The 26,683-nt window shown below is 41.2% G+C and overlaps 2 protein-coding genes across 3 annotated transcripts in view; both read right to left on the bottom strand.

Annotated features, from left to right (window-relative positions):
• The window catches only part of wdr37 (WD repeat domain 37), a 31,300-nt gene extending 11,901 nt beyond the window's left edge, over positions 1 to 19,399 (bottom strand). The window contains exons 1-12 of one of the 2 annotated variants that reach the window (XM_080855158.1): positions 19,259 to 19,399; positions 17,722 to 17,900; positions 14,004 to 14,100; positions 13,719 to 13,814; positions 13,122 to 13,186; positions 10,491 to 10,574; positions 6,877 to 7,012; positions 4,188 to 4,259; positions 3,940 to 3,984; positions 3,536 to 3,612; positions 3,062 to 3,296; positions 2,726 to 2,867 (exon numbers count right to left, since the gene is read on the bottom strand). In XM_080855158.1, the coding sequence (XP_080711284.1) occupies positions 2,726 to 2,867; positions 3,062 to 3,296; positions 3,536 to 3,612; positions 3,940 to 3,984; positions 4,188 to 4,259; positions 6,877 to 7,012; positions 10,491 to 10,574; positions 13,122 to 13,186; positions 13,719 to 13,814; positions 14,004 to 14,100; positions 17,722 to 17,859 (1,187 nt within the window). In that variant the 5' untranslated portion in view covers positions 17,860 to 17,900; positions 19,259 to 19,399. The remainder of the gene's footprint in view (positions 1 to 2,725; positions 2,868 to 3,061; positions 3,297 to 3,535; positions 3,613 to 3,939; positions 3,985 to 4,187; positions 4,260 to 6,876; positions 7,013 to 10,490; positions 10,575 to 13,121; positions 13,187 to 13,718; positions 13,815 to 14,003; positions 14,101 to 17,721; positions 17,901 to 19,258) is intronic. The other variant, XM_080855159.1, reaches the window with a different exon arrangement.
• Positions 19,400 to 21,179: 1,780 nt separating this feature from the next.
• zcchc17 (zinc finger, CCHC domain containing 17) lies at positions 21,180 to 22,571 on the bottom strand. Its single transcript, XM_080855268.1, has one exon. The coding sequence runs from the start codon at positions 22,405 to 22,407 to the stop codon at positions 21,721 to 21,723; it is 687 nt and encodes a 228-aa protein (XP_080711394.1). The 5' UTR covers positions 22,408 to 22,571; the 3' UTR covers positions 21,180 to 21,720.
• Positions 22,572 to 26,683: the final 4,112 nt, after the last annotated feature.

The following is a 26,683-nucleotide window of genomic DNA, read 5'->3' as shown; positions in this document are numbered from 1 at the left end:
TGGATATCCTCAAAACTGCATTACAGTGGTTTGCTGTGAGCGTGCGCATTAGGCACTAGGGAGTGGGCTGCTGGGCTCATTCAGCGACAAAATTTCTACCGATTCAGATTCAAAGGACTCAAAAGATTCAGATCTTTTTAGTGATTCACTCAAAGGACTATGAATCTTCTAAGTGAATCGAAATTCCCATCACTAGTCAGTGACAGTTGGGAGGGAAAACAATCAATGACTTCCAGTAAAGAGGTAATGGGGTAGCTACGTGCTCGACAAACAGTCGTTACCCCACCCAGCGGTCCGGCGAGGAACAGGCTTTAGGACGTATAGCCGTTGGAGTAGTACGTAAGCCCGACCAGTACGTTCACATTTTTCTGAATCAACCGCCTGCCCCCGCCCGCCCATTTATTTTTCGAGGACGGAGAGGGATGCAGAAGTATATTGAGGCTTTTATACTCCTGCAAAACCCAGCTCAGCTCCTTTAGACTGTAGCGCACGCACACACTATGGAGGTCATTTAACATCCTAATATCGCTCATTTATAATGTCAGTCGCCACTATCAATCCCCTCACCCCCATCTTTCTCCACTCTTCTCAGTTGAACACAATAATAAATAATTTAAAATAAATGTAAAAAAATCAAGGGATTGGATGTGGAATTGTGTCCCAGCTGCAGACTGAGATTAGCTCAGTGGAGATCTAGTAAAGCCAGGCGGGCTCTGGCTCCTGCTCCTTCCACCTTCATTTAAAGTGACATTAAATTAGGCTTTAATTAGCTCCTCTGAACCAGGGGCTGAGGTGGTGTGGCACTGGTGAGAAGCAGACTCCGCCAACCCCCTCCCCCCCCCCCGTCCAGGAGCCAGACAGCTCTCTCATGCAGGGCAGGGAAATCTATGGTGCACCGTAGAAATGCTTTCTGACACTGCAAGCCCCCCCACCCACCCCCTGACACACACACACACACACACACACACACACACACACACACACACACACACACTAGAGGGGCGAGAAGACTAATACATTAAAACCTTGATTAAAAATCTTTTTTTAAAAATTGCTTTTTTTTGTGTGTGCGGTCAGGGCTGATTCTGATGGGCTTGATGGAGGGGTGCATCTGATCCTTCAGTCTTTGAGCCCCACAGTAAGAGATGGTACTGGGGACGTGGCGTTAAAGAAGAAAATACAGAAATACAAAAACATAACTTTCTGTGGCTGTGGCTCGCTCCCTCCCTCTCTCTCTCTCTCTCTCTGTCTCTCCCCTTCTGCTCTTGTTAACACATGAGCCTCATCATTGGGCGATTAGGCAGAGTGGTCCTGAGCAGCAGTATGCCTGGCTGCTCCTGTCTGATTACTCAGCTCTAACGACTTTGCATGATCAATGAAATATTAGCCTGTCAGGAACCTGCAGGACCAGTTAAGTATTTACGATGACCACACTGGGGTTAAATGTGCCCCTACAAATTTGATGAACTGCACTGCTGTGCAATACCTTTGGTGTACATACGGTTTTACAATAGCTTCTCTGTGTCTAAACCAACATGAAGAAAGGCTTGTATATGTGCAGATCACTGATACATTACCAGATTACAGCTAAGTGTCAACTAATTACCAGGCCTATACACTGAACACTGCTAATTACAGAGGGAATTATGGGTATTATCAGCATAACCCAGCCATTGCCATCAGAGATTGTAAGGAAGTGCACTCTGCACAGTCTTCAGAGAACCATCCCAGAGAGTGTGCTTGCTCCCTCTGCTCCCACTAGGAATCCCGGCATGCTAGCGGAGTTTTCAAAGTGTCTAATCGCACACAAAGCGGTTGCACAACGCACCCATTCCCATGCATCTCCACTCTCAACTGGGTTGTTTCTCTCTTTCCTTTAAAAAAATATTTTCAATTCTTTCCTTCACACTTTCTTTTTTCGTGAGGGAGTAGTAATTGACTCAACACACTCATGTCACAGCACAGCGCAGTGAGTGAGAAGTGGGGATGAGGGGAGGAGGAGAGGCTTTGCGAGGGCTAATCCCATTAGCATGATTGTCTATTGGAGAGCATTACTTGCCAGAATCCACAGGAATTAGACGTGTTTGGCGGAAGACTTAATGAGCAGCATGTAATCCGTCGCCAATCAAACAAGCTTCAAGAGCAGTAGCCGCTGAAAGACAGTGAAAGGCCTGCCATTTCTTAAGAACGGGGAGGGGGGGGGGTGCTTGTCTGCGTGTGTGTGTGTGGCTGGGTGTGTGTGTATGTGTGTGTGTGTGTGTGAAAATGGGCATATAAGGAATAAGTGTTCTGGCATCTCCTGAGAGGAACAAAATTACATTTAACACAGGATTAGCACCAGGTAAGGAAAGAGAGGGAACAGAAAGCTGAAAAAGACAGCAAGTCTGAAAATAGTTTGGTGGTGAGGTGTTAATATTTACAAAGAGATGCCTTTAGGCCTCTCAGAACTGGCAGAGGATAGCAATAATGGCACACCAACAGCTTTAACTGGGGAGAGAAGACCTTGTGAACTAGACATATGAAGTACTGAGGGGCCATTAAAGTACTACACTGCCATCTGGTGGGAATAATAAGAAGTGCAGGATTTGAACCACTGGGTCATGGGTTTTTAACCATGGAGGAGAACATTAGCGAGAATATACGTGTGTACAAAGAAAACAAATCTGAAAAGTCTTGATAGAAATACTAAGTTGCAGTCATTTGTGCATGTTTGTGAAGAACTCACTCTGTGTGCCCCTGAAACACATTCACTGAGTGGATGGATGGGTCTCTGAAGTCCCAAAGGCGGAAGGTGGTGTCTCGGGAAGATGTCACCACCAGTCTCTGGGTAGGGTGTGTGCAACAGTGGGTCAGCTCCTGGTCGTGACCTGCTCATGACATGCACACACACACACACACACACACACACACACAAACACACACAGTCAGCACCACTATCCAAATGTAATTTGCAGAGAGGATATCAGGCCCCTGTATTTAGAACATACATGCAACACAGAGTGAAGTGGATTGTCAAAAGCAGATAGACCAACAGAGAGAGATCAAAAGAGGAAAACAGTACCTGTGAGAGTGTGGACCAGCTCGGAGGTCTCCACCTCGTACAAGTTGGCAGCACGGTCCCAGGAGGCGGTGACGACCTGCCGGCCACCTACCAGCCAGTCGGCAGCGATGACCACCCCCTGGTGGCTCTTGAGGGTGGTGGTGGCCACACGTACCGTTGGACACTCGTTAACCCCGTCCGCCTCAGCATCCGCCTCGTCCTTGTCCGAGAAGTCCACATCATCATCACAGGACACCTGCGCTGGGCCACAGGGACAGAGGCAATGACACAGAGCTCAGTTTAGAGACACTTCTGTTAAGGCACCTTCTCAGCCATATTGCGCTCATACACTTCTCAGTAATTACAACACAAGCAATGAAGGGGGCTGCCATTTAGCTTTTAGCCGGTTCCAAACTGAAACTCCAGGCCTCCAGGCATGCCATGTGTTAGAGGAGACAGCGGGAGGGAGTTGAGGCAGGTAAGAACAGCACTCACGCTGATGTCTGCTGCAGGCTGAGGAGGAGGCAGTTGAACCATGTAGCGCCAGATGTGAGCTGTCTGATCCCCAGATGCTGTCAACACACAACACACACAGATGCACTGAGAACCTCACTTCACAAGGCAGTCTGCTATACATGCATCTCAGAGCACTAATTAAATGTTCCTACCATTTTATTTCTTTGCACACCACTGTGAGTGTGAGTGTGAGTGTGAGTGTTATAATGCGGAGTTTCACCAGAAGCTGACAAATTCACTTGAAATGATGTGTATGCAACAGTAAACAGCATAATACATATATAATCATTTTAATAGCAACTAAACCTACAACCGTAACCAGTCCCTTTTGAACAAATGATGTCCAGGCTAAAGCAGGCCATGATCAAACGATTCGAGCTCACCTGTCAGAGCCATTTGCTCCGTAGGGTGGAACTTGATGGAGTTCACTGCAGGACGAATAAAAACATGATTAAACATGGATATACGATAGAGAATGTATAAGAGTGCAAGAGAAAAGTAAGCATCGCTAGTTAGTCTTCCACTCTATGAGAACAGCTACACAATCTGATTAAACATGGATATACGATAGAGAATGTAACAGAATGCAAGAGAGAAGTAAGCATCTCCATGAGAACAGCTCCACACTCACCTGAGCCGGCATGACCTGCATACTTGAGCAGACACTTCCCAGTCTCAATGCTCCACAGCATGGCACAGTGATCTACACACACACACACACACACACACACACACACACACACACACACACACACACACACACACACACACACACACACACACACACACACACACACACACACACACACACACACACAGTTTGATGGGCTCAAACTAAAAGGCCCACACAAAAAGTGACATGCAGGTGATATTCTACACATTTTGTATAAAAGCATTCAAATAGTTTAAATTAAGTTTCACTTATTCTTCACATCTTTGCATTTGAAACTGATTATGATTACCATTTCTGTATTAACAAAAATCACCAAAGCATATAACAAAAAAACTACAGTAATACTTTGTCAGATAGAGCAACACGTTACAGATCTGAGTGAGGCCAAGCCTATTGTTATCTCAGTCCAGTATGCAGAGCGCCTCATTAGAGACTATTAGAACATAAGGCCACAGCAGAGCATCTATCTACAGGCCACATGAGCTCATAGTGCTCCTCATCCAAACCTAGAGCATCTATCTACAGGCCACATGAGCTAAAGGTGCTCCTCATCCAAACCTAGAGCATCTATCTACAGGCCACATGAGCTAAAGGTGCTCCTCATCCAAACCTAGAGCATCTATCTACAGGCCACATGAGCTAAAGGTGCTCCTCATCCAAACCTAGAGCATCTATCTACAGGCCACATGAGCTCATAGTGCTCCTCATCCAAACCTAGAGCATCTATCTACAGGCCACATGAGCTAAAGGTGCTCCTCATCCAAACCTAGAGCATCTATCTACAGGCCACATGAGCTAAAGGTGCTCCTCATCCAAACCTAGAGCATCTATCTACAGGCCACATGAGCTAAAGGTGCTCCTCATCCAAACCTAGAGCATCTATCTACAGGCCACATGAGCTCATAGTGCTCCTCATCCAAACCTAGAGCATCTATCTACAGGCCACATGAGCTCATAGTGCTCCTCATCCAAACCTAGAGCATCTATCTACAGGCCACATGAGCTCATAGTGCTCCTCATCCAAACCTAGAGCATCTATCTACAGGCCACATGAGCTAAAGGTGCTCCTCATCCAAACCTAGAGCATCTATCTACAGGCCACATGAGCTAAAGGTGCTCCTCATCCAAACCTAGAGCATCTATCTACAGGCCACATGAGCTCATAGTGCTCCTCATCCAAACCTAGAGCATCTATCTACAGGCCACATGAGCTCATAGTGCTCCTCATCCAAACCTAGAGCATCTATCTACAGGCCACATTAGCTCATAGTGCTCCTCATCCAAACCTAGAGCATCTATCTACAGGCCACAGGAGCTCATAGTGCTCCTCATCCAAACCTAGAGCATCTATCTACAGGCCACATGAGCTCATAGTGCTCCTCATCCAAACCTAGAGAATATATCTACAGGCCACATGAGCTCATAGTGCTCCTCATCCAAACCTAGAGCATCTATCTACAGGCCACATGAGCTCATAGTGCTCCTCATCCAAACCTAGAGAATCTATCTACAGGCCACATGAGCTCATAGTGCTCCTCATCCAAACCTAGAGAATCTATCTACAGGCCACATGAGCTCATAGTGCTCCTCATCCAAACCTAGAGAATCTATCTACAGGCCACATGAGCTCATAGTGCTCCTCATCCAAACCTAGAGCATCTATCTACAGGCCACAGGCTGCTCATAGAGCATGGCCCTTTTGAGGACGGAATATTGCATTTTTTTCAGCCTGTTTTGCAGGAATAGACATTTGTTTGTATTTGTTGCCATGATAACCACGTATTGTTCCATACATTGATATTAAAAACATTTCAAACATAGATTGTCAAGGGATGCTAGAGTTATCTTTTTTTCACCGACACTCAGAAATACATCAAAGCTGGTGCATGTGGATTAAAGATAAGGAAGCCTGACAAAATGTAGAAACCAATGAACTAAACTTCCATTCCCAGTGTTTCCAAATCGCCTATTAATGAAACAGCAGACCCAAGCCAAACATTACATCTTCACAAAGTTCACAAAGAAAATGTTCTACCTTTAATCAAAATGCCAATTTAGACTAAAACTGAAGGCCTTAAAACTGAAAAAAATAGTTTTCCTCATTATGTTTGAAGCAGAATGACAAATGGGGATAGGTATTCAGTGTTTCCCCTAGGTTTACAGCTTTTGTGTAACTAAAAACTATCTTTTTTTAGATAGTTGCGGCCTAAAATTCATGATTTCACGGGAGCTTTTCCAAAAAGTTCTGATGAAAGTTGCTGTGTTTTCAGGTGTTTGTTGCGATGAAATTGCCAAAGCAAGTGAAAGTTGTGATAAAAAGTTGTTAATTTTCCTCTTTGTAATCTTAATTGTGTTTTTTGTTAAAAAAAAACGGATTAATATTAGAATTAGATTATGTTAGCACTTAATATTATTCTTAGAGTTATATTATTTCGTAATATATTTCTATGGGCTTTTTGAAAATGTGAGACGACTTGCACAAAGGCAGCTTTGAATACGTATTTCAGTTTAGCACTGCTTAATGAATGTGGCCATTTGCAATTATCCTGCGATTATCCTAAATATATACAGAACTTAAGAGTAGTCTACTGGCTAGTTATTGTCAATGTAAGTTATACACTGCTGAACAGAATGCCAGGCCTTGTACCTGCTGAGGCAGTGCCCAGCACAATGGGCTGGGTTCGGGTGACTGCAAGGTCCCATATGCCATCTCTGTGACCCACATACTCTTTCACCAGCTGGCAAACGGCACGGGATGTGGTGGCTTTGAAACTGGAGACGATCTGTGGAGGAAAGCAGTTCTGTAAATCTAGAGATCTACATGCAACCTCACACTCACTCACTCACACACACACACACACACACACACTTTGGAACTTAGAACCACTTAGAAGCAAAAGCCAGGGAAAGGCTGCCGTCATAAGGTACGATGATAAAAAATATTATTTAACGCAAAAAAGTCATAAAAAAAAGCAAACAGAACAACCCGCCATAAAGTCTTAACTATAAAAATCATGCAGTTAAGCAGCACAGGTTTATATGACCCTGTGCAGATACATTCTTGCTCTCACACACACACACACACACACACACACACACACACACACACACACACACACACACACACACACTCTAAACATCTTAGAAGCAAAAGCCAGGGAAAGGCTGCCATTATAAGCAATAATGATAAATATGTAACGCACATTATACAAATTATACTAAACAAATTTAAAAAGAATTGTGAATTGTGTCATAAAAAAGCAAAGAGAACATTCAGCCAATTGAATTCATAATACACAAATACACATAAAAAAGAACAACTGCAGAAATTCTGGGAGATTCAATGAGAGCCATTTTTTTTAAATGACACTATTGAGCAAACAATCCATTATAGAGTAGGCCTGCACGATTCTGGCAAAAATCATAATCATGATTATTTTGGTTAATATTGAGATCCCAATTATTTAAAATTATAACTTTTTCAGTGTTTACAGTAGCGGTGGTGTTACATATATGACCCCGGAACCTATCGGACCCTCAGTGCTTTTATTTAATAGAGTATTTTTTACTATATTATTATTAGTATTATCATCATGCATATTATGTGTACATGTTATAATAATAATAATAATATACGAATCTATACTTTGACTTATTTTCTTATTAGAAATAGTAAAAAGACCAATGGTTACAGATAAGTAATTTGTGTACCGAGTACTGTGTCATATTCAGTTGAAAGATAAGTACTGTACAATGACATCGGCCTACACTGAACTCTGCTGGCTTAGGCTGTTTTCATGTGGGGATGTGACGTGGACGTGATACAGGAAAGTCCACTGTTTTAGCATCAACCCAAAATTAGCTGAAATAAACAGTTGAACAGGACTTGAACACCTGATTAAAAACCATGGCCACATTTCATACCAAACACATTGCTAATGCTAGGTCTGGTATTGACGTTTTAGGGCTAGCTTTTAAACTGATATGCCAGTTTAACTTAGAAAAGGTACCTCATGTCTTTAACAGGGGTGTAATGGATAAAGCTAAGCGAGTGAATAACTCTTCCCTGTGTTTCATCAGATTAGAATATGAAAAACACATGGGAACCATTTCCATTCAAAATGAACCACACCACTGGTCTTCTACAGTATTCACTGACTTAACCTCTCGCTGGCATTAGCTATGTACCCTGTAGATTAGGCCTGTAGCATTAACCAATAATACCTTTACCACTGGAAAGGAAAGGGGTGCGCTGGATGTATAGCACCATTGTGAAACGGAATGCTGCACATTAATCGGTTAATCGATTATCTTGTTTTCATATTATTGTTGGAAGCCAAAATCATAATTGAAAATAATATTAATGTGAGTGAACGCCCAGCCATAATACAGAGCTGCCGCTAAGTATAATAGTGCACTTGTTGCAAATAATCGTACTTCGTGACAATAAGAAAACCATACACAGGTGAGCTACATGAAGCTGATCAAATGCTATTGCACTAACCTCACACTCACATGTAAGATCTACAGATATGCACTAATGAGCATTTCATTCTGTAAAAACACACAACATGATGTATGTTGTTGTCAAAATCACAAGTAGTAGGGACCTGCGACCACATGTCCTACATGAAGGAGAAACCAGATGAAAATACGGAAAGAAAGAACTGATGAATGAGAGAACATAAAATGGACTGTGAGGATGAATTCAAACTAAATGTTAGAGAAAGAATGTACTCATACAGTCAACCAGTGATGTTCCATAGGCAAAGTTTTAAAATGTCGGTTAACAGAAAAACCTGTCGAGTATCCTGTTGGATATTTACCTTACCAAAGCCCAACCAACATCGCTCATTGATCAAAGTATGCCGCTGATTTGGATTAGTCAAGAAACTTGAGAGGTTGCCTGAATAGAGCACTGAGAATGCAGGCTATGCAGGCTAAAACAAGCTTTAGGCACTAAAAGCATATTAAGGGTAACACCATCACTGAGTGCAAAACCTTGTTTCACAAAACATGCCAAACCAAACCTCACCAAATAATTGAAGACTCTTTTTAGCATAAATATACCTGATAAATTGGCATAAAGATAACATAATAAAGATTATAAAAATAGTATTATAATTGAAAGATAGCCTTTTTTAAGATCAAATCAACAGTAAATATATTAAAAACAGTTACATGGTCAGGTAAGGTTCTTTACAAATATCTCCTTTTACAAAATATACATGTTATATTGAAACACAGAAGCCTAATGAAACACAGATATGGAAACAATAATGAGTATAATTTTGTAGTGAAACCAGCAATTGCTTAACCTGGGGTTACATAATCATTACATAGTACTGAACTCTAACAATTCAGTTCAATTCTATTTATATAGCGCCAAAACAATAAAATAGTCTCAAGGCACTTTACAGAGCCCAGGGCCTGCTTGAAAGAGTATACAAATCAAAACAAACACACACACACACACACACACACACACACACACACACACACGGGAACCAGTAACTAACTATAAGCTAGAAGTCAACTCATTCAGCAATCACAAAATCACACGTAGCCTACCTTTGTTCCCTGCTCCCAAAACATCAGATATCAATTTTCCCCAAACACCAAAATCTACAAGATATGATATCCAAGGTTTTGCACCTTCAGCAATGATATGTTGAAAACAAAGAGGAAAGCCATGTGTGTACCATCTCTGTCCACCCACAAAGCACTAGGCTTTTTTCACTGGCACTCAGTCAAGCTAGGCACAGCTACACATAGGTCATAGACTATGTGAAGTACATTCGAAAACCCATTTTTGAACTATTTGTTTGAGTAAAGACATGTGACGGGCTTGTGTCCACAATAACTCATTCAAATAATACTAATATATAATTATGAGTAAATCTATCCTTTTAAATGAACCCTGCAAATCCCTAAGCATATCTGTGGTTATTGACTAAGCAATCACAGATAAGCCTTATAATGTAAATAACAGAGAGAGCTTGTAAGCTGAACGTGCCTAAATTGCCTTATAGAGCGTATAAATCATAACATAGGTCAAACATTTGTTGTTTAATTATGACGCAGTGCAACTGAAGTACATTACTTGTGTTTTTTTTCTGTTAAGTGCTTGTACAGAGAAAAAAAGCAAACCAACTAAAAGCCAAATCCACTACTTGTGTGTTCCTAATCCTTCCAGGGACCCCGCCTGCCCACTCGGCCATGAGCATGCATTTGGGCACAAAGGTGAAGCAAAGGAATTACCCATGAGTCTCCACCCCACAACTCCCAGTTCCCCACATTGAAGTTGCGTGGTCCACCTACTTTGCCATGGAAAGAGTTTGAGCGCTAGAAAATTGTCAAGAGTGAGAAAAAAAAGAGCATTTTAAATGCGCTGAGATCAAAATGTTTCTGAATAAGAGAAAAGAAAAGTGAGCGGCGAATTTCAGAATTTCGACTAATGAGATGATATGATATGGCAGAACTCAGCTATGATTCAAAAAGACCTGGGGTGAACCTGCATGCAACTGTGGGATCGTACACAGCCAAGACAAAGGTTTCTGATACATTTCTTCAGCTGCTGCATTAGTTACACAACACATCGGTATTTCCTTAAAGGAATTCAAAAGCCTGCTAGATAACACCCTTACATATAATCCAAGAGAAACTGAACAATGAATTGATCAATGTCTTTACCAGCAAACCACTCGGCAGGCACAGGCAATAACAGTAAGATGACATCAATACAAAACATCAACTTCCTGTTAAGAAATAAACATCTTAAACTAACCCAAAATCAAGTCATCTTTATCATCATTTTAACACAGAATATTCAACAGTGGCTTACAGGCCAGATTCAAAGTCTACTGCAGTCCAAATGCAAGATGTACAGTGCCCTCCACAATTATTGGCACCCCTAATGAATAGGAGCAAAACAGGCTATAAAAAAAAACATGTCTTTTCTGTTTATCCTCTTGGTCTTTCACTCAAAATATTCAAAAAAAATCTTACCTTTTCATTGAAGTAAAATTATTGAAAGAAAAAAAAAACTGTTGACATTAAATAAATATTTTTCCCCAAAACATGTGTGCCACAATTATTGGCACCCCTTAACTTAATGTTTTGTGCAGCCTCCCTCTGCCAAGATAACAGCTCTGAATCTTCTCCTATAATGCGTGATGAGGTTGGTGAACACATGGAACGGGATCTGAGACCATTCCTACATGCAGTATCACTCCAGATCCTTCAGATTCTGAGGTCAACGTTTGTAGACTCGGCTTCCGCTCATCCCACAGATTTTCTATGGGGTTAAGGTTGGGGGACTATGTTGGCCATGGCAAAACCGTTAATTTGCGGTCGGTGAACCATTTTTGTGTTGATTTTGAGGTGTGCTTCGGATCATTGTCCTGCTGGGAGGTCCAACCACGGCCCATTTTAAGCTTACTGGAGGGGGGCTGTTAGGTTTTCATTAATTATCTGATGGTATTTGATGGAGTCCATGATACCATGTATCCTAACAAGATTTCCAGGGCCTTTGGAAGAAAAACAGCCCCACAACATCAAAGATCCGCCACCATGCTTCACATTGGGTATGAGGTGCTTTTCTGTATGGCTATCTTTCTGTCTACGCCAAACCCACCTTTGATGTTTGTTGCCAAAAAGCTTTATTTTGGTCTCATCTGACCATATAACGCGGTCCCAATAAAGTCTGACTTACATTTGGCAAACTGTAGGCACTTTAGTTAGTTGTTGATTGACAGCAAAGGCTTTTTTTTTGGCAACCCTCTAAAACAACTTGTGGTGATGTAGGTGGCATCTTATGGTAGTTTTGGAGATTTTCTGACCCCAAGACTCAACTAACCTCTACAATTCTCCAGCTGTGATCCTTGGAGATTCTTTTGCCAGTCGAACCATCCTCCTCACGGTGCGTGGGGTCAATGTACAGACACATCCTCTTCCAGGCTGATTCTTAACATCTTCTGTCGATTTAAACTTCTTAATATTTTCATGATAGTAGAAATGGGTATTTTCAACTGTTTAGAGATTTTCTTGTGTCCATTTCTTGATTTGTGCAGCTCAACAACTTTTCGTCGCACATCGTCACTGTGGTCTTGGGTCTTTCCCATGGTGATGAATGACTAATGGAATTTGGCCTGTATCACCTCATATTTGTACGCCAGTGGAACAGGAAGTCATGGTTGACCTCTTTAGAGTTCCTTATCAAACAGGTGAACTTAAAAATGTAAAACATGACTGGAAATATACTTCAGTTAGATTTTAATTATAAGATTTTTCTAGGGGTGCCAATAATTGTGGCACACATATTTCGCAGAAAAATATTTATTTAATCTTAACAGTTTTTTTTTCTTTCAATAATTTAACTTCAATGAAAAGGTAAGATTTTTTTGAATATGAACAAGAGGATAAACAGCAAAGACATATTTTTTTATAGCCTGTTTTGCTCATATTCACTAGGGGTGCCAATAATTGTGGAGGGCACTGTACTTCTTTCTGTGTGAGCAGTAATTCATGCTGGGCTCCCTTATACAAAGACTTGGCAAACATCTTGAAGCATTTGGTAGTACACACGGACAAGGGCAAAGGGAACACACCAGAGGATCATACTGACTTAAGGGGCAAACAGGATTACAGCTTCATGAAGCATACATTGGACTGCTTCTTTCAAGCCAGTAATGTATGACTGCAAAGAAGTCCCCCATTGCTGGGAACAACTTCAAACAATGTTTAGTTATGGGACCCACTGATACCCTCCTAATGTAGTCTGGCAGTGTGCCATACATCAAAGGGCCTTAACATGCTGACAAATCCTGAACAATGCATCTCAATTTCAGTCCTAAATGTAAGGGGACATTGGTTATGAACCCAGAAGCATACCTTGCTCGTGGAGGCCTTGTATGTGGTCTTGAGTTTCTGCGAGAGCTGGCTCGTGCTGTGGCTGGCTGTGTAAACAATGATGAATGAACCCATCATTAGATGAAATGGGGAGGGGGGTTGAAGGTCTGTCATCATTCTTCATGGGGGATCACAATCCCATTCTAACCACCAGGAGCTTTTCATTAATCACAGAGAGCTCATCCCAATACACCTGCACCATCATGAACACCACCATGAACACACCCACCCCTATATATCCACTGCACACTTGTCATTAACCCTAGGTCTGTGCTTTGACTAAATCAGTAGCAAAAACCCAGCATGTTAATAGCTGATTCACAGATGAACACAGCTGAATCTCTGATATAACAACCTGACCGTTAGGGTTGAGGTGTGCAAACTGAAGAAGTCGTCACAGTACTCCATATAAGGGGTTTGTAAGTGAACAATTTAGTTCAAAACACTACCAAAAATAGTCATTTTGGATCAAATTGATTATGATATGTTGCAGAAATCCCTAACCATTGTAACCGTTAATGTTCTCAATTGACTCGACCTTCAAGCGCAAATTAATGTTGACACTGCAATAAAACTTACCTTTGGTTTTCAGAGCTCCTTTAGTGAGGTCGCCTCCATCTACTGTCTGTCCCTCACCAGCCAAACGTTCATTAAGTGAATCAATTTCTCGTCGCACTGCAGACGAAACATAGCATAAGCTACCAAGACAACTTGGAATGACAAGTATATCCCCCACCAATACCAGCCACCAGTATAAAGTGATGTGCAAATTATACTATGCAGTTAGTTATATGTATGTAGATTGTTAGTGCAATCTGTGGATGTGAACCTTTGCGGTGCTGGAGCAAACCTTTTAACACTTACATTCTAAGTTTTCAATGTAAAGGTTTTCAAATTCACGCTCTATCTGTCCAAAAAGGTCCAGGAGGTTGCTCCTCAAGGACAGTGGCAGCTTGGAGTCCTGGAGGGAATATTTGGGTTAGCAAATAATATAATATACAATTTCATCAGGATATAACCATTTACTACTATGGAAAATATCTTGCAAATGCAAGCCATCTGTTTTTTTTATCTGTCTATCTACCAACTACTATTTCTTCATAACAAGCCATACCAGGAAAGACAAACTCATATGTGGAACTACTGTAATAAGGAAACTAGGGGTGGGAATCTCTTGGCACCTCACGATTCGATTTGATTCCGATTCAGAGGTCAACGATTCGATTTTAAATCGATTATTGATTATCGATTTGAAATCGATTTTGTAATTCATTTATTTTTTTTTTTTTTTTTTTTTAAAGCACCCAGTGCAACTTTGAGGCAAAAATAAACATTACATTTCTAGTCTTTTTTACACGTAGTTAGTTTCAATAAATCCATACCATTACATATCGACATTCAAGGAGCAAAGATGAGACGTCGTTGTGTGGTGAGAACTGATAGAAAATCGTAAACAACAACAATCTTTATTTATTGGTGCCACCAATAAATAAAGCATGATTCCTGTCGGCAATTCTCAGAGTTTTCCGATGAGTCCCGAACGCTTCCGGAGATTCTAACACACAAGGCAGTGCTGTCTGTTCTAAGGTATTTGCTGAATGTTACACAATGATATTCCGCAAATGTGGCCCATGCATTGAATACAGTTGTTAGTACTTTCATGCTTGTAATTGAATACAGTTGTTAGTACTTACAAAATGAATTATTATTATTATTATTATTATTATTATTATTATCTGTCCAACAGCACACATGCAAGTTTGCTGTCCCTCTGCACCCCGAGCTTCTCGCTTAGCTTCCTCCATTCGTCAAATGTGTCGCCCAAGTGCACACGACACCCATATGCTTCTTATGAAACTTCAGTTTTTTCTGTGGTGTCGTGAAAACACGAGGTCGACCACGCTTTCTCTTCGTCTTCGTCTCGGAACAACTTAGATCCGCCATCATGAAATAGAACCATGCGCTCGCAAATAGTGAAGTCACGCGTTCGGAAAACTCTGAGAATTGCCGACGGGAATCCTGCTTTATTTATTGGTGGCACCAATAAATAAAGATTGTTGTTGTTTACGATTTTCTATCAGTTCTCACCACACATCTTTGCTCCTTGAATGTCGATATGTAATGGTATGGAGTTATTGAAACTTACGTGTAAAAAAGACTAGAAACTGAATGTTTATTTTTGCCTCAAAAGTTGCACTGGGTGCCTTTAACACATCCATTTTATTTTGAAATGCAAGCTGCATTGATTATTGCATTGCTCATAGAAAGTCAAAATTGTGACAAGAAAAAGCAAGATAAAGCAAATAGAGAAGGTAATTCATCTGTTGAATTTCTTTAATTATCAAACACAAAGTAGGAAGTGATTTTAGACTCTGAGTTGCAAACTCAAATGATTTAATAGTCGAAATGCATCGATAATCGTTTTATTGGTTTCAAATTGATAATCGATAATCAATTGATAATTGCATTTCAACATAAAATGGATGTGTAAAAAAAAAAAACGATTATCGATTATCAATTCTAAACCGTTAAAACGATTATCAATCCATTTCGACTTTTAAAACATTCGAAAAGCAGTTTGCTACTGAGATAATTAAAAATTGTGTTTGATAATTAAAGAAAATCACCAGATGAATAACCTTCTCTATTTTTTATTAGAGAAAAAGCTTTTCCTTGTCACAATTTTGACTTTCTATGAACAATCCAATAATCGATGCAGCTTGCATTTCAACATAAAATGGATGTGTTTTTTTTATTATTATTATTACAAAATCGATTATAAACTTTTCTGAATCGAGAGAGAATCGAGAAAAATCGAATAATCGATTTTTTTCCCCCCCACCCCTAAAGGAAACCATGGGTAACTGCAGGGGTGGGCCTGTTAACTGTTCACTGTGGTGGTAGAAGAAGAGCTGTTTCTAAGAGCAGCGTGGAGACCTTCACTAACAGTGGTACAGCTGTTTGTTGACAGAGGAAAATATCCAAAAACTGAGTATAAAACACTCAGTTCTTAGACTCTATGAGTGTGTGTGCGTGTGCGTGTGCGTGTGCGTGTGCGTGTGCGTGTGCGATATATATGACATTCACACACACACACACAATATAGAATACATAGAAGCAACAGGTTTTTACCACTGTGATCCCTGTAACCAGCCCAGCCCTGAATACCCAAGAAAAGACTTTCCAATAAAACAAAGATATGTTGAAAAGAACAACTACTAATCCCCTACTCATTCAGTAAAGGTGGATAACTACCAATCCCCTACTAATTCAGTAAAGGTGGATAACGGAGTATTGTCTAGCATACAGCCAATTGATAATTAGCCTCTACATTCATTTCAAGTGCCTATTCCATAAATAAGCCCATGATATCTAATGTTACCTAAAAGTACAAAATGAATGGCACAAACAGCTGAATCTATCACATTAAAAGCGATCCCACCTCATAAACTTACCTCCATGCTTAAGACTAAGTAGATCCGAGATTTCAGCCAGATTAAGACTAGGCAAAGAAAAGCAGTCTGCAGTGAAAACAACTCACTGAGCTAAAGGCTAGAAGCTTATTTATGATTTAAATACGTCAACATCTACACACAGAGCCCTGCATGGCTTTAAGTGTGGCCTGCGACTCTCGAGTCTGTCAATGCCACATGCAAACACACAACACAGGGCTGTGTGTGTGTGTGTGTGTGGGGGGGGGGGGTCAACCATATCAATCATGTGCTGAAGTCAAGATCTCCCTCGCAACCAGACATAATGACACCACTGAGTGGCAGAGGAAGACTATGTGTGAAGACTAAGTGAAGAGCCCTTCAGTTTGCATAAGGGATGGTCCCTGATTAAACCCCTCAAAAGAATGTCTGTAGCAGACAGGGACAAATGTTGCAGGATTTCAATTCCAAACACAACATTTCACTTATCAGTATAGTTACATTTTAAACGCTGAACTGTTTACAAATCACACGAGAGGACAGGGCATCATTTAGATTGATTGACATAAATCAATTAAGTTAATCATAAATACTTCGGCTAGTTCAATCATGAGTATGCTTCCAACGCAAAGAATTGGTTCATAAATAATAAAGTATTTAGAACAGGATGGAGACATACCTCAAGATCATCTTCAGAAACACACAACTGAACAATAACCCTAGAGCAGGAACAGTCCACCCATGCACACAACTTCTTCCTCGTGTTGTCATCAACATCCATGTTGTTAAACCGCCTCAACTATCAAGCTGTATGAAAACTAGTATCCTACGGCAAACAGGATAGCTATAAATACTGATATAGACTTTACAACAGTCCTCGCCCTCAGTACACTTGCACACATTCCTTAGGGGATGGCCATCAAAGTTCTCTTCCTGCTTCTGGTTGGTTGTATGATTGATATTTTTTTCAAGCATACCACATACATGCTCTAGGAGGGTGTGTGTGTCTGGAAGAGTGACCAGCACAATGTGTTTACACACACTTATTTCACTTTACCACACGCTGTCGACAAGCTCAGCCAGACCTGTCTCTGTGTAAGTGTGTGCATGCCTGAGAGCGCATGTGAGGCAGAGAAAGAGTAAAACCTCACCTGTCCCTCCAGCATTTCTCTGTGACCCGTGGGCCGATCCTGCTCCGTGCTGTTGGTTCGCCGTATGGACAGGCTGTGCGACTTACGCTTCTGCTTGGCTTGTCGGGCTGCTGCGCTGTTTCCACTTTCAACAGGCATCCCTCCTCAGTGACGTCCGCCCACAAGCTTCCTACCTGAAACTGAGTAAACACAAGATCCAACCTAGTCGCTGAGGTGTCTCCTTCTTGCTGTTGCGGCCGTCCATAACAATCCATCATGCCATTATACACGTGTCTAAGCACAGCCATGCAGTCAGATCTGCAAGCATGATATTTTTACTTCTGAAAGACTCTACTTCTGAAATACTTGATGATGTTATGGCTTTTTCAATTGTGGTCAATCTATCCAGACTGTGAAATTATGCAAAAGTGTCTAGCAATGGTTTGATTTTTAGACTAGATGATCGGTCATTGCAACAAAATCAAGCACTGCTCACAAAAACTCCACATAAACGCACGAGAGAACGTTGACAATGTTGATGGTGTAAAACATGCATGGATTGGTGACATGTTAAATGGTACTGACTGAAAGAAAAGGTGGGAAAGCAAAAGAAAATACCAGCGGTGAGGAGCAGTGATTAGACAAAGCAGAAGCATCTTCAGGGTAAATGATTCAGAAGCAGAGACGCCCTCGGGTGAGGTAGTCGGTCAGCCTCCTCTCCACCACTGAACAACAAATGAAAACGTTCGAAAAGTTGACACTTCCAAAATATAGAAACCAAAAACATGGATAATCTAAGACTATCTAAGCGCTTTCAAACCAAAAACAAAAGAGACACATTCAAATACAACCCGCCGCCCCCTCAAAAAAACAAGAAACGGTAACGTTAAACGCAGAGAGCAAGATGACTGCAAGACTGTCAAACAAGACGTAGCATGCTAAGCAAGTCACATGACACTGGGAATATGAATAATTGCATTAGCGTTAGCGAGGTTAAGCAATCTTTCGCTACTAAATGATTTGGAACGGACTGCATGCCAAATGAAATTACAGTTCAACGTTAACGCTGACGAGGTATTAAAGAGAACTCTTGACGGGTTAACAATTGTAGACAGAGGTAAATGGCAGGTAGCTAGCTAAGTCTCGGAAGCTAGCTAGTTGGCTAGCTCTGTGCTTGAGAATTGTGATTTTGCACACGTTCCTAGCTAGCAAGCATTAGTTCGTAACAAGGTCAGGAACTGTAATACATCGTTCCTTAAATAACAACATATTGTTGCATGTCTTCAAAAGAAATCATAAACAGCCAAACCATGTTAACAGTATACATCACGTTTATAGTTGCTAGCTTTCTGCTTAACGACACAGTTCTGGTTGATTGCGATAGCTATGTTTGGCAGGTCAGCTGTTTCTGGCTAGCTGGTTAGCCAAAACGAGAAGTCACGAAACAGTATCATAACGTTTGTCGCATACATTTGTCATCGTTACACAGCTAGCTAACAAGCTAATCGAACTAATCATACAACACATAAACGTAACAAAACTAGGTTCCTCTACTTACATTGAATGTTGTTTGGTTGGGCAGCTATCCTTCACAGTTCACTGCAAACAAAAAATGACTTCCAAGCTGAATAGCTTGTCGTGCACGAATTCCCAGATGAACTGGCTAGTCAAACGGCTTCAAAGATAGCTAGCCTGTTTGACGACGACCACCACTGTCAAAAAGGCACTTCCGGCTCACGAAATCATTTGTACACCAGTGTAAAAGTCTCTACTGTTTAAGTCTTTACTTCCATTCTACTAGTACACACTATAACCTATTTCAACAAAACCTGCACAACTTAATGTTTTTTCATATTCTTGGAGTAGATTTGAAGCAATCTTTTTACTTTCACAATTTATTTTACTTTCTAATTCTAAATACTTTTCCTATCACTTTTAGCACCAAAGATCACTAGATATCAGCATATTTTGAGGATATTCAGTTGTGCTTTAAGTACTCCACATCTTGGCAGCATTTGTGGTATGGTACCATGGCAATGGAGGTAATTATAAGGGCATCTATATAAGTTGGTGGTGGTCAAAGGCTGCAGTACAGGACCAGGTTACCTCCCATTTGAGCTTATACGGATGACATGATGACACTGGCAACAACTTCTCCATGTACCCATCAGCTGGGACAGAAAAGAAGGGAGTATAAAAGGTGGAAGATAATCAGAAATATGGCAAATAAGCAAGCTAGCATACATGTGGCAAATGTAAACAATATATACAAACATAAGATAATAGGCTACATGATGCATACAAAATTGATAGTGGATAAGATCGGGAGAGAGCATTCAAGTATTGTACAACAGCTTAGTGAGTATACATTGTACTCATAAGGTTACTATTACAAGGGTAAGTAGAGCAATGTCAAGGGTGGCAATTATTTACATTACAGGGAAATAGGCTAGCATAGAATATGAGGAACAATATTTTAACAGCCATTGGCATTAGATAGCAAAGGTCACACTACAAGAACTTTGCTAGCAAACCTCAATTTGATAAACAGATAACAATATAAATGTAGGTAAACAATTAACAGTATGTAATAAGGCCACTTTATCAGTATTCATGCCTTAGCACAGTATGATATAGAAGGAGAAGCTGCACAATATGGTGTGTGGGAATTTTGTTTGTTTAGTTATGAGTTATGAACATAGTGAGTTATGTTTACTTATGGTTGATGAGAATTTTTGTTATACAGCAAGAGTGGTAGGATACAACATTTCAAACTCTCTGCAAGCTGTACCCAGGGTCCATAAAGGCTGTCCTACACAGTACAACATGGCCTGTTTGTAGTCTACTTCTGCTGAACACAACAAAATGGCTTACAAGAAGTATTAAGTTGTCTCAGGCTGCTAAAAAGAAGTGAGCCAGTTGAATGAACCTGAACTCAAACTTATCTTGACGAGGTGTATCTGTTGTTGTCTCCCATAGTGGCATGTGTTACCAATCATGAGTATGGAGGGGGTTGGGTCTGGGATGCCAGACACCACTATAAAGCCTTCTAGAGGTGTTGTGGCTGTGGGCCTTAATAAATGGCACACTGATGAAGGAAAGTGTCTGCTTGAAAACACAGGTTAAATTCTCACAAAGGCACTTTTATTGTTGTTGTATCGTGCAGCGCAGGATCTATGGTTGGACACTCATGTTGTTGTGTTGAGCACTTGTTGGCTAATTACAGTGCATGTTGTACTGTACAGTACAGTTGTTGTTGTTGTATCCTGGTTAACATCATCATTTCTCACCATTTCCTAAATGTGGATGGCTGGGAAAACAGGATGGTACAGGACATTTTGAATTCACTGTTTCATTTAGTAATCTTATCTAGCATTATGAGCATGACTGGACTTTTGCAATAAGTGATAACATAATTTTAAAGGATTGCAACATACAAGTGCTGACCAAACTTTTTTAACATTAATTTCAACCAACAATGAAACAGAAAATAGTTTTTATTAGGACTGTAGGAAAAGGCAGAAAACAACCATCATACTTCCAGGGTAAACACATTCTCAGGTAGGCCAATTCAGAGATTATTTAATTTGTTTGTGTTAAAACAGTCTCTCAACATTTTCACAAAATGCATTTCCCTGTATTGAGACTTGATTACATATTTGCGCAATGCAATCATATTAAATTGTGACTATTGATGAACCCGTTAATTTTATGTTTTCATGTGTTGTTATTTCAAGAAAACAATAAAAACTCATTTGGGGAAAAAAATGGTGCCTATTGCCAAAGGTAATTTATCACAAAATTAAATATATGGAAGACGATCATTTGTAATTAACAAATATGAAAGTAAAATTAACACTCAAATACTAAACTATAAGCATCGAAATGTTTGGGTAAAATTCACTTTCACAGTCCCATCATCCTTTCAAAACCTGAGCACAAATTATCTGTTCAGTAAGTTAACTCAGAGTAGGCAAACCCTCTCATCTAACTTTACACAACTAGCACTCATGAAAATGCTCATTTGATTTTTTTGTGTTTCTTGTGCTTTTTCTTCTTTGAGTGACTGTGTCGGGCTCTCTTGGAGGAAGACTTTTCTTCACTGCTGCTGTCATTCCTTTTCTTCTCTTTCTTCTCTTTCTTTCTCTTTTTCACCCTTTTCTCCTCCTGTTTGACAGGTGCTGACTGGCTAGTTTGTGCAACTGGCTCTTCATCTGGAAGCAGGTTGTATTGCTGTCCTTGTTGAGAGAAGCAGTCTGCAGCAAAGTGACCCTTGCAGCCACATTTCTTGCATGTGGTGTTGAGCACAGCCTCTAAGGTGATCCTCCGACCGCTCAGATCCTTAAACCTCCTCCTTCTGCGTTCATCCTGCTCTGCATTCACATTATTAGGGTCCAGGTCCTTTCCAGAGCCTTGATTGACAGCTTTCATGGAAAAAGAAAGTTTTATTTTTTCCCCCTCGATCTCTCTCCCAATCACCTTAATCCACACTTGTTCTCCAACATCCACAATCTCGGCCGGGTTCTCCACACGACACGCAGACATTTCACTTACATGAACCAAGCCTTGCTTGTAATATCCCTGGACTTTGACAAATGCTCCATATGTAGTTACAGACACGACCTCCCCTCGTAGTATGCTGTAGAGATCAGGTACTCCATCCAGAGGGCCCTGTGCCTTGTTCTGCTGCTCTTCTTCCTCCTCCATAATGCAACAGTCGACAAAATCGCTGATTACAAATTACGTCGTCACCACTTAAAACTAGGCGAGCACAAATGTTTTACGTTTGAGCAAAGGAACTGACGGAATTGTATTGCGAGGGAGAGGTAGCTCGTGTTGCGAGACCTGAAAGAAACCCGCAGCAAAACAGGAAGTTGTATGATGCAAGATCCGATTGAGCAGCCAATCACAATACAGTGTGGAAGTAAACCGGAAGTTTTATGTTTTTCTTTTTTTTCACCACTTCCTAGTTCCAAAGTAAAATCCATGGAAAAATCGAAACCCCTCAATAATATATTTTTTTAGATTACATACAAATCCTAAATCCATGAATTTCCAATTAATTTAGCAGATCATATTTAAATCTACTTAACATTGCTTATTTGTAGAGAATATTATTGCATTCTTAATGAGTGCTGCAATTACACAGTTCGATCAGATTTGTTTGAATACATCATAGTTTTATGAATTAATAAGCATTATAACCTTTCTAACTACAATCACAAACAGCAACAGCAACGAACAGTTGTACCTTATTTGATAGGTTTAAGACGATTCTTTCAACAACTCTACACAATCTTAGTTTGTGACAATCTCTCATCTGTACCTGTAGGTGGAGACAAAAATGAAGGGGTGATAGTTTCCCCGTGAAAAGACAGGCATACTGTCAGTGGTAAGATTAGATAAAATTGTCATTTGCCTTCTAATTTTCTTAAATTCTTTTTTTTTCACACAGTAATTTGCTCTACTTCTAGTAAATGGTGCAAAAAAATAATAGTATATTAATATTAGAACCGCAGTGTGACACAAGGAACTCAAAAAAGTATTGGTTAGTTTCCCAAGACATTTGGGACATTTTTGCCCACATAACACCATGACTGGCTGTCTGTGAGATTGACTAGTATGCAAAGCTAAAGTATTGAGATTCTAGTCAAAAACACTATCATATACAGATACTTAAGATATTTAATTGAAACATGGCCGGACTTAATCATCAGGCATTACAACTACGCTTAAATGTACCTTTTAAGTTTGCTAGAAGTAATATTGCATACCTAGGGGTTAATGTTACACACTCTTACAATCACCTCTTCAAGGCTTATGTTGCCAAATTGTTAGAGCAAACTAAACCACACCTTTCAAAATGGTCCCCTCTGAATTCCCTCCCAGGTTGTCCAGCTTCCTTGTCGACCCTGCGACACCGCCTTGATCTTGTAGCGATCTTCCTCCATCCTTGTCACCTCTGACACTACCATCTCCTTCCTCTCCCTACGGTTGGCCTTGGACCAGAAGCGTGGCGCCTCTCCCCATCCTAGCCCTGCTGTTCCTGCCTGGACTCTGCCCATGATCTCCCGATGTTGCAGCCGACCGACGGCTTGGTCAACCTCGGTTTGGGCATCCCACTTGCGGCCGGTTGGAACCTTGGCGTTTGCATTCCTTATCGACTGTCTGTGGACTCCCGTAGTTCGAGAACCAGCCTGGTCTTCTCCTGCATGTAGCCCAAACTTATGGACTGCAGTGGCAGCTGCAGTGTGTTCCTCCCAAAGAGACCTGTTTCAGATAGGCACCGTGGTAGCCCCAACCACTTTCGGATGAATGAATTGGCTTTTCCATCCATCTTACTTGCGGTGGATGAGGGGATCTCACTCATTTTCAGGGGCCACATTACCCTCCTGTAGAGTGTAAAATGGTAGCACCAGACCTTGTACTTCCCAGGGAGTTGGCTTTGGTCGATTCTTATCAGGCCGTCAGAGAGCTGTTTCATGACGGTTTTCCCCATCTGCTTGTCAGACAGTTCTGCAGTGTACTGCCTCCCCAGGCTTTTGATGGGTTGCTCTGATAGGAGTGGGATTTTTTCTCCTCCAACGACAAAGGTGGTGCTGTCGTTTCTGACTCCCTTTCGGAGTGACAGGCTACGAGATTTGGAGGGCTTGATCTTCATTCTTGCCCACGACATCAACTCATCCATCCTTTTCAGCAGTCTCGATGTGCATGCTGCTGTCTGAAAGAGGCTGGTGACATCATCCATGTAGCTCCTCAGTGGGGGTTGCCTCTGACCAGTTGGTAATTTGATCCCTCCAACCGTTTGTCTTGCGCCAATGAGGATTATCTCAAAGGCGACTACAAATAGTATTGGAGAAATGGCGCACCCCATAGCGATTCCTTCTTCGAGCCTCTGCCAACCGGTGGTGTAATCCTGGAGGGAAAAGCACATCTGCAGGTCGCTGAAATACTGTGCTACCACGTTCCTTACGCAGGTGGGCATGTGGAAGAATTCCATGGCGTAGTTGATCAGCTGATGTGGAACTGATCCGTATGCGTTGGCAAGGTCGAGCCAGATGACATGCAGGTCGGTCTTCTCCCGCTTGGCCTTCTGGATCTGGTCCCAGATCATCGTGGAGTGCTCTACACATCCTGGGAAACCTGGGACCCCTGCCTTCTGGCAGCTGGTGTCGACATAGCCGTTCTCTAGCAGGTAGTTGGTCATCCTTCGGGCTAGTACTGAGAAGTAGATCTTTCCTTCTACATTTAGCAGGGCGATGTTTCGGAATTGGCCGATATCTTTGGAGTTTGTTTCCTTGGGAATGAAGACTGCCACCACTCCTCATCTACGCACATGGACAGCTGAACTCTACCAACTCACTTTCTTCCTTTTCTTTCCCTACTAATCAAGACTATCTCCGCCATGGGACGCTGCTGTAGTCTCTCCACTTGGTCTACCTGGAGAAACCCTCGGACAATTGCACCCACCGCCACTGCATTGCCGTACACTTACTCTACCCCATACCCTATGCTAGCATTTACAGCCGCGGAAAAAATTAAGAGACCACTTCAAAATTATCAGTTTATCTGGTTTTACTATTTATTGGTATGTGTTAAAGTAAAATGTACATTTTAGTTTTATTCTATAACCTACTGGCAACATTCCTACCAAATTTCAAATAAAAATATTGTCATTTAGATAATTTATTTGCAGAAAAATGACAATTGGTCAAAATAGCAAAAATGATGCAGTGTCTTCAGATCTCGAATAATGCAAAGAAAACAAGCTCATATTCATTTTTAAACTACACAATACTAATGCTTACACTTAGGAAGAGTTCAGAAATCAATATTTGGTGGAATAACCTTGATTTAAAATCACAACTTTCATGTGTCTTGGCATGCTCTCCACCAGTCTTTCACATTGCCGTTGGGTGACTTTATGCTACTCCTGGTGCAAGAATTCAAGCAGCTCGGCTTCTTTTCATGGCTTGTGACCATCCATCTTCCTCTTGATCACATTTCAGAGGTTTTTTTATGGGATTCAGGTCTCGAAATTGGGCTGGCCATGACAGGGTCCTGATCTGGTGGTACTCCATCCACACCTTTACTGGCCTGGCTGTGTGGCATGGAGCATTGCCCTGCTGGAAAAAACACTTCTCAGAGTTGGGGAACATTGTCAGAGCAAAAGGAAGCAAGTTTTTCTTCCGGGACAACGTTGTACTTTGCCTGGCTGAGGTTTGTAAAAGACCATAAGGATTGAAAAAGCGGACTGGAGGTTCTTCTAAGTTCGTCTTCTCTGATGAGTCCGATTTCACAGTAGGTGCAAGACTCTCTGGCTTGTAGGCCTCTCCAGGTCTCCGTCTAACCATCAGACGACCATGTGTTGGGCAAAGCTGAAAATTGGACTCATCAGAGAAGATGAACTAGAAGACCCTCCAGTCCGCTTTTTTCAATCCTTATGGTCTTTTACAAACCTCAGCCAGGCAAAGTACAACGTTGTCCCGGAAGAAAAACTTGCTTCCTTTAGCTCTGACAATGTTCCCCAACTATGAGAAATGTTTTTTCCAGCAGGGCAATGCTCCATGCCACACAGCCAGGCCAGTAAAGGTGTGGATGGAGTACCACCAGATCAGGACCCTGTCATGGCCAGCCCAATTTCGAGACCTGAATCCCATAAAAAAAACTCTGAAATGTGATCAAGAGGAAGATGGATGGTCACAAGCCATGAAAAGAAGCCGAGCTGCTTGAATTCTTGCGCCAGGAGTAGCATAAAGTCACCCAACGGCAATGTGAAAGACTGGTGGAGAGCATGCCAAGACACATGAAAGTTGTGATTTTAAATCAAGGTTATTCCACCACATATTGATTTCTGAACTCTTCCTAAGTGTAAGCATTAGTATTGTGTAGTTTAAAAATGAATATGAGCTTGTTTTCTTTGCATTATTCGAGATCTGAAGACACTGCTTTTTTTTTGCTATTTTGACCAATTTAAATGACA

The sequence above is a fragment of the Sprattus sprattus genome (genome assembly GCF_963457725.1).
Source record: "Sprattus sprattus genome assembly, chromosome: 17".
NCBI lineage: Eukaryota > Metazoa > Chordata > Actinopteri > Clupeiformes > Clupeidae > Sprattus > Sprattus sprattus.
The sequence above is the reverse complement of the archived record's forward strand: the minus strand, read 5'-3'. Positions and strand labels throughout refer to the sequence as shown.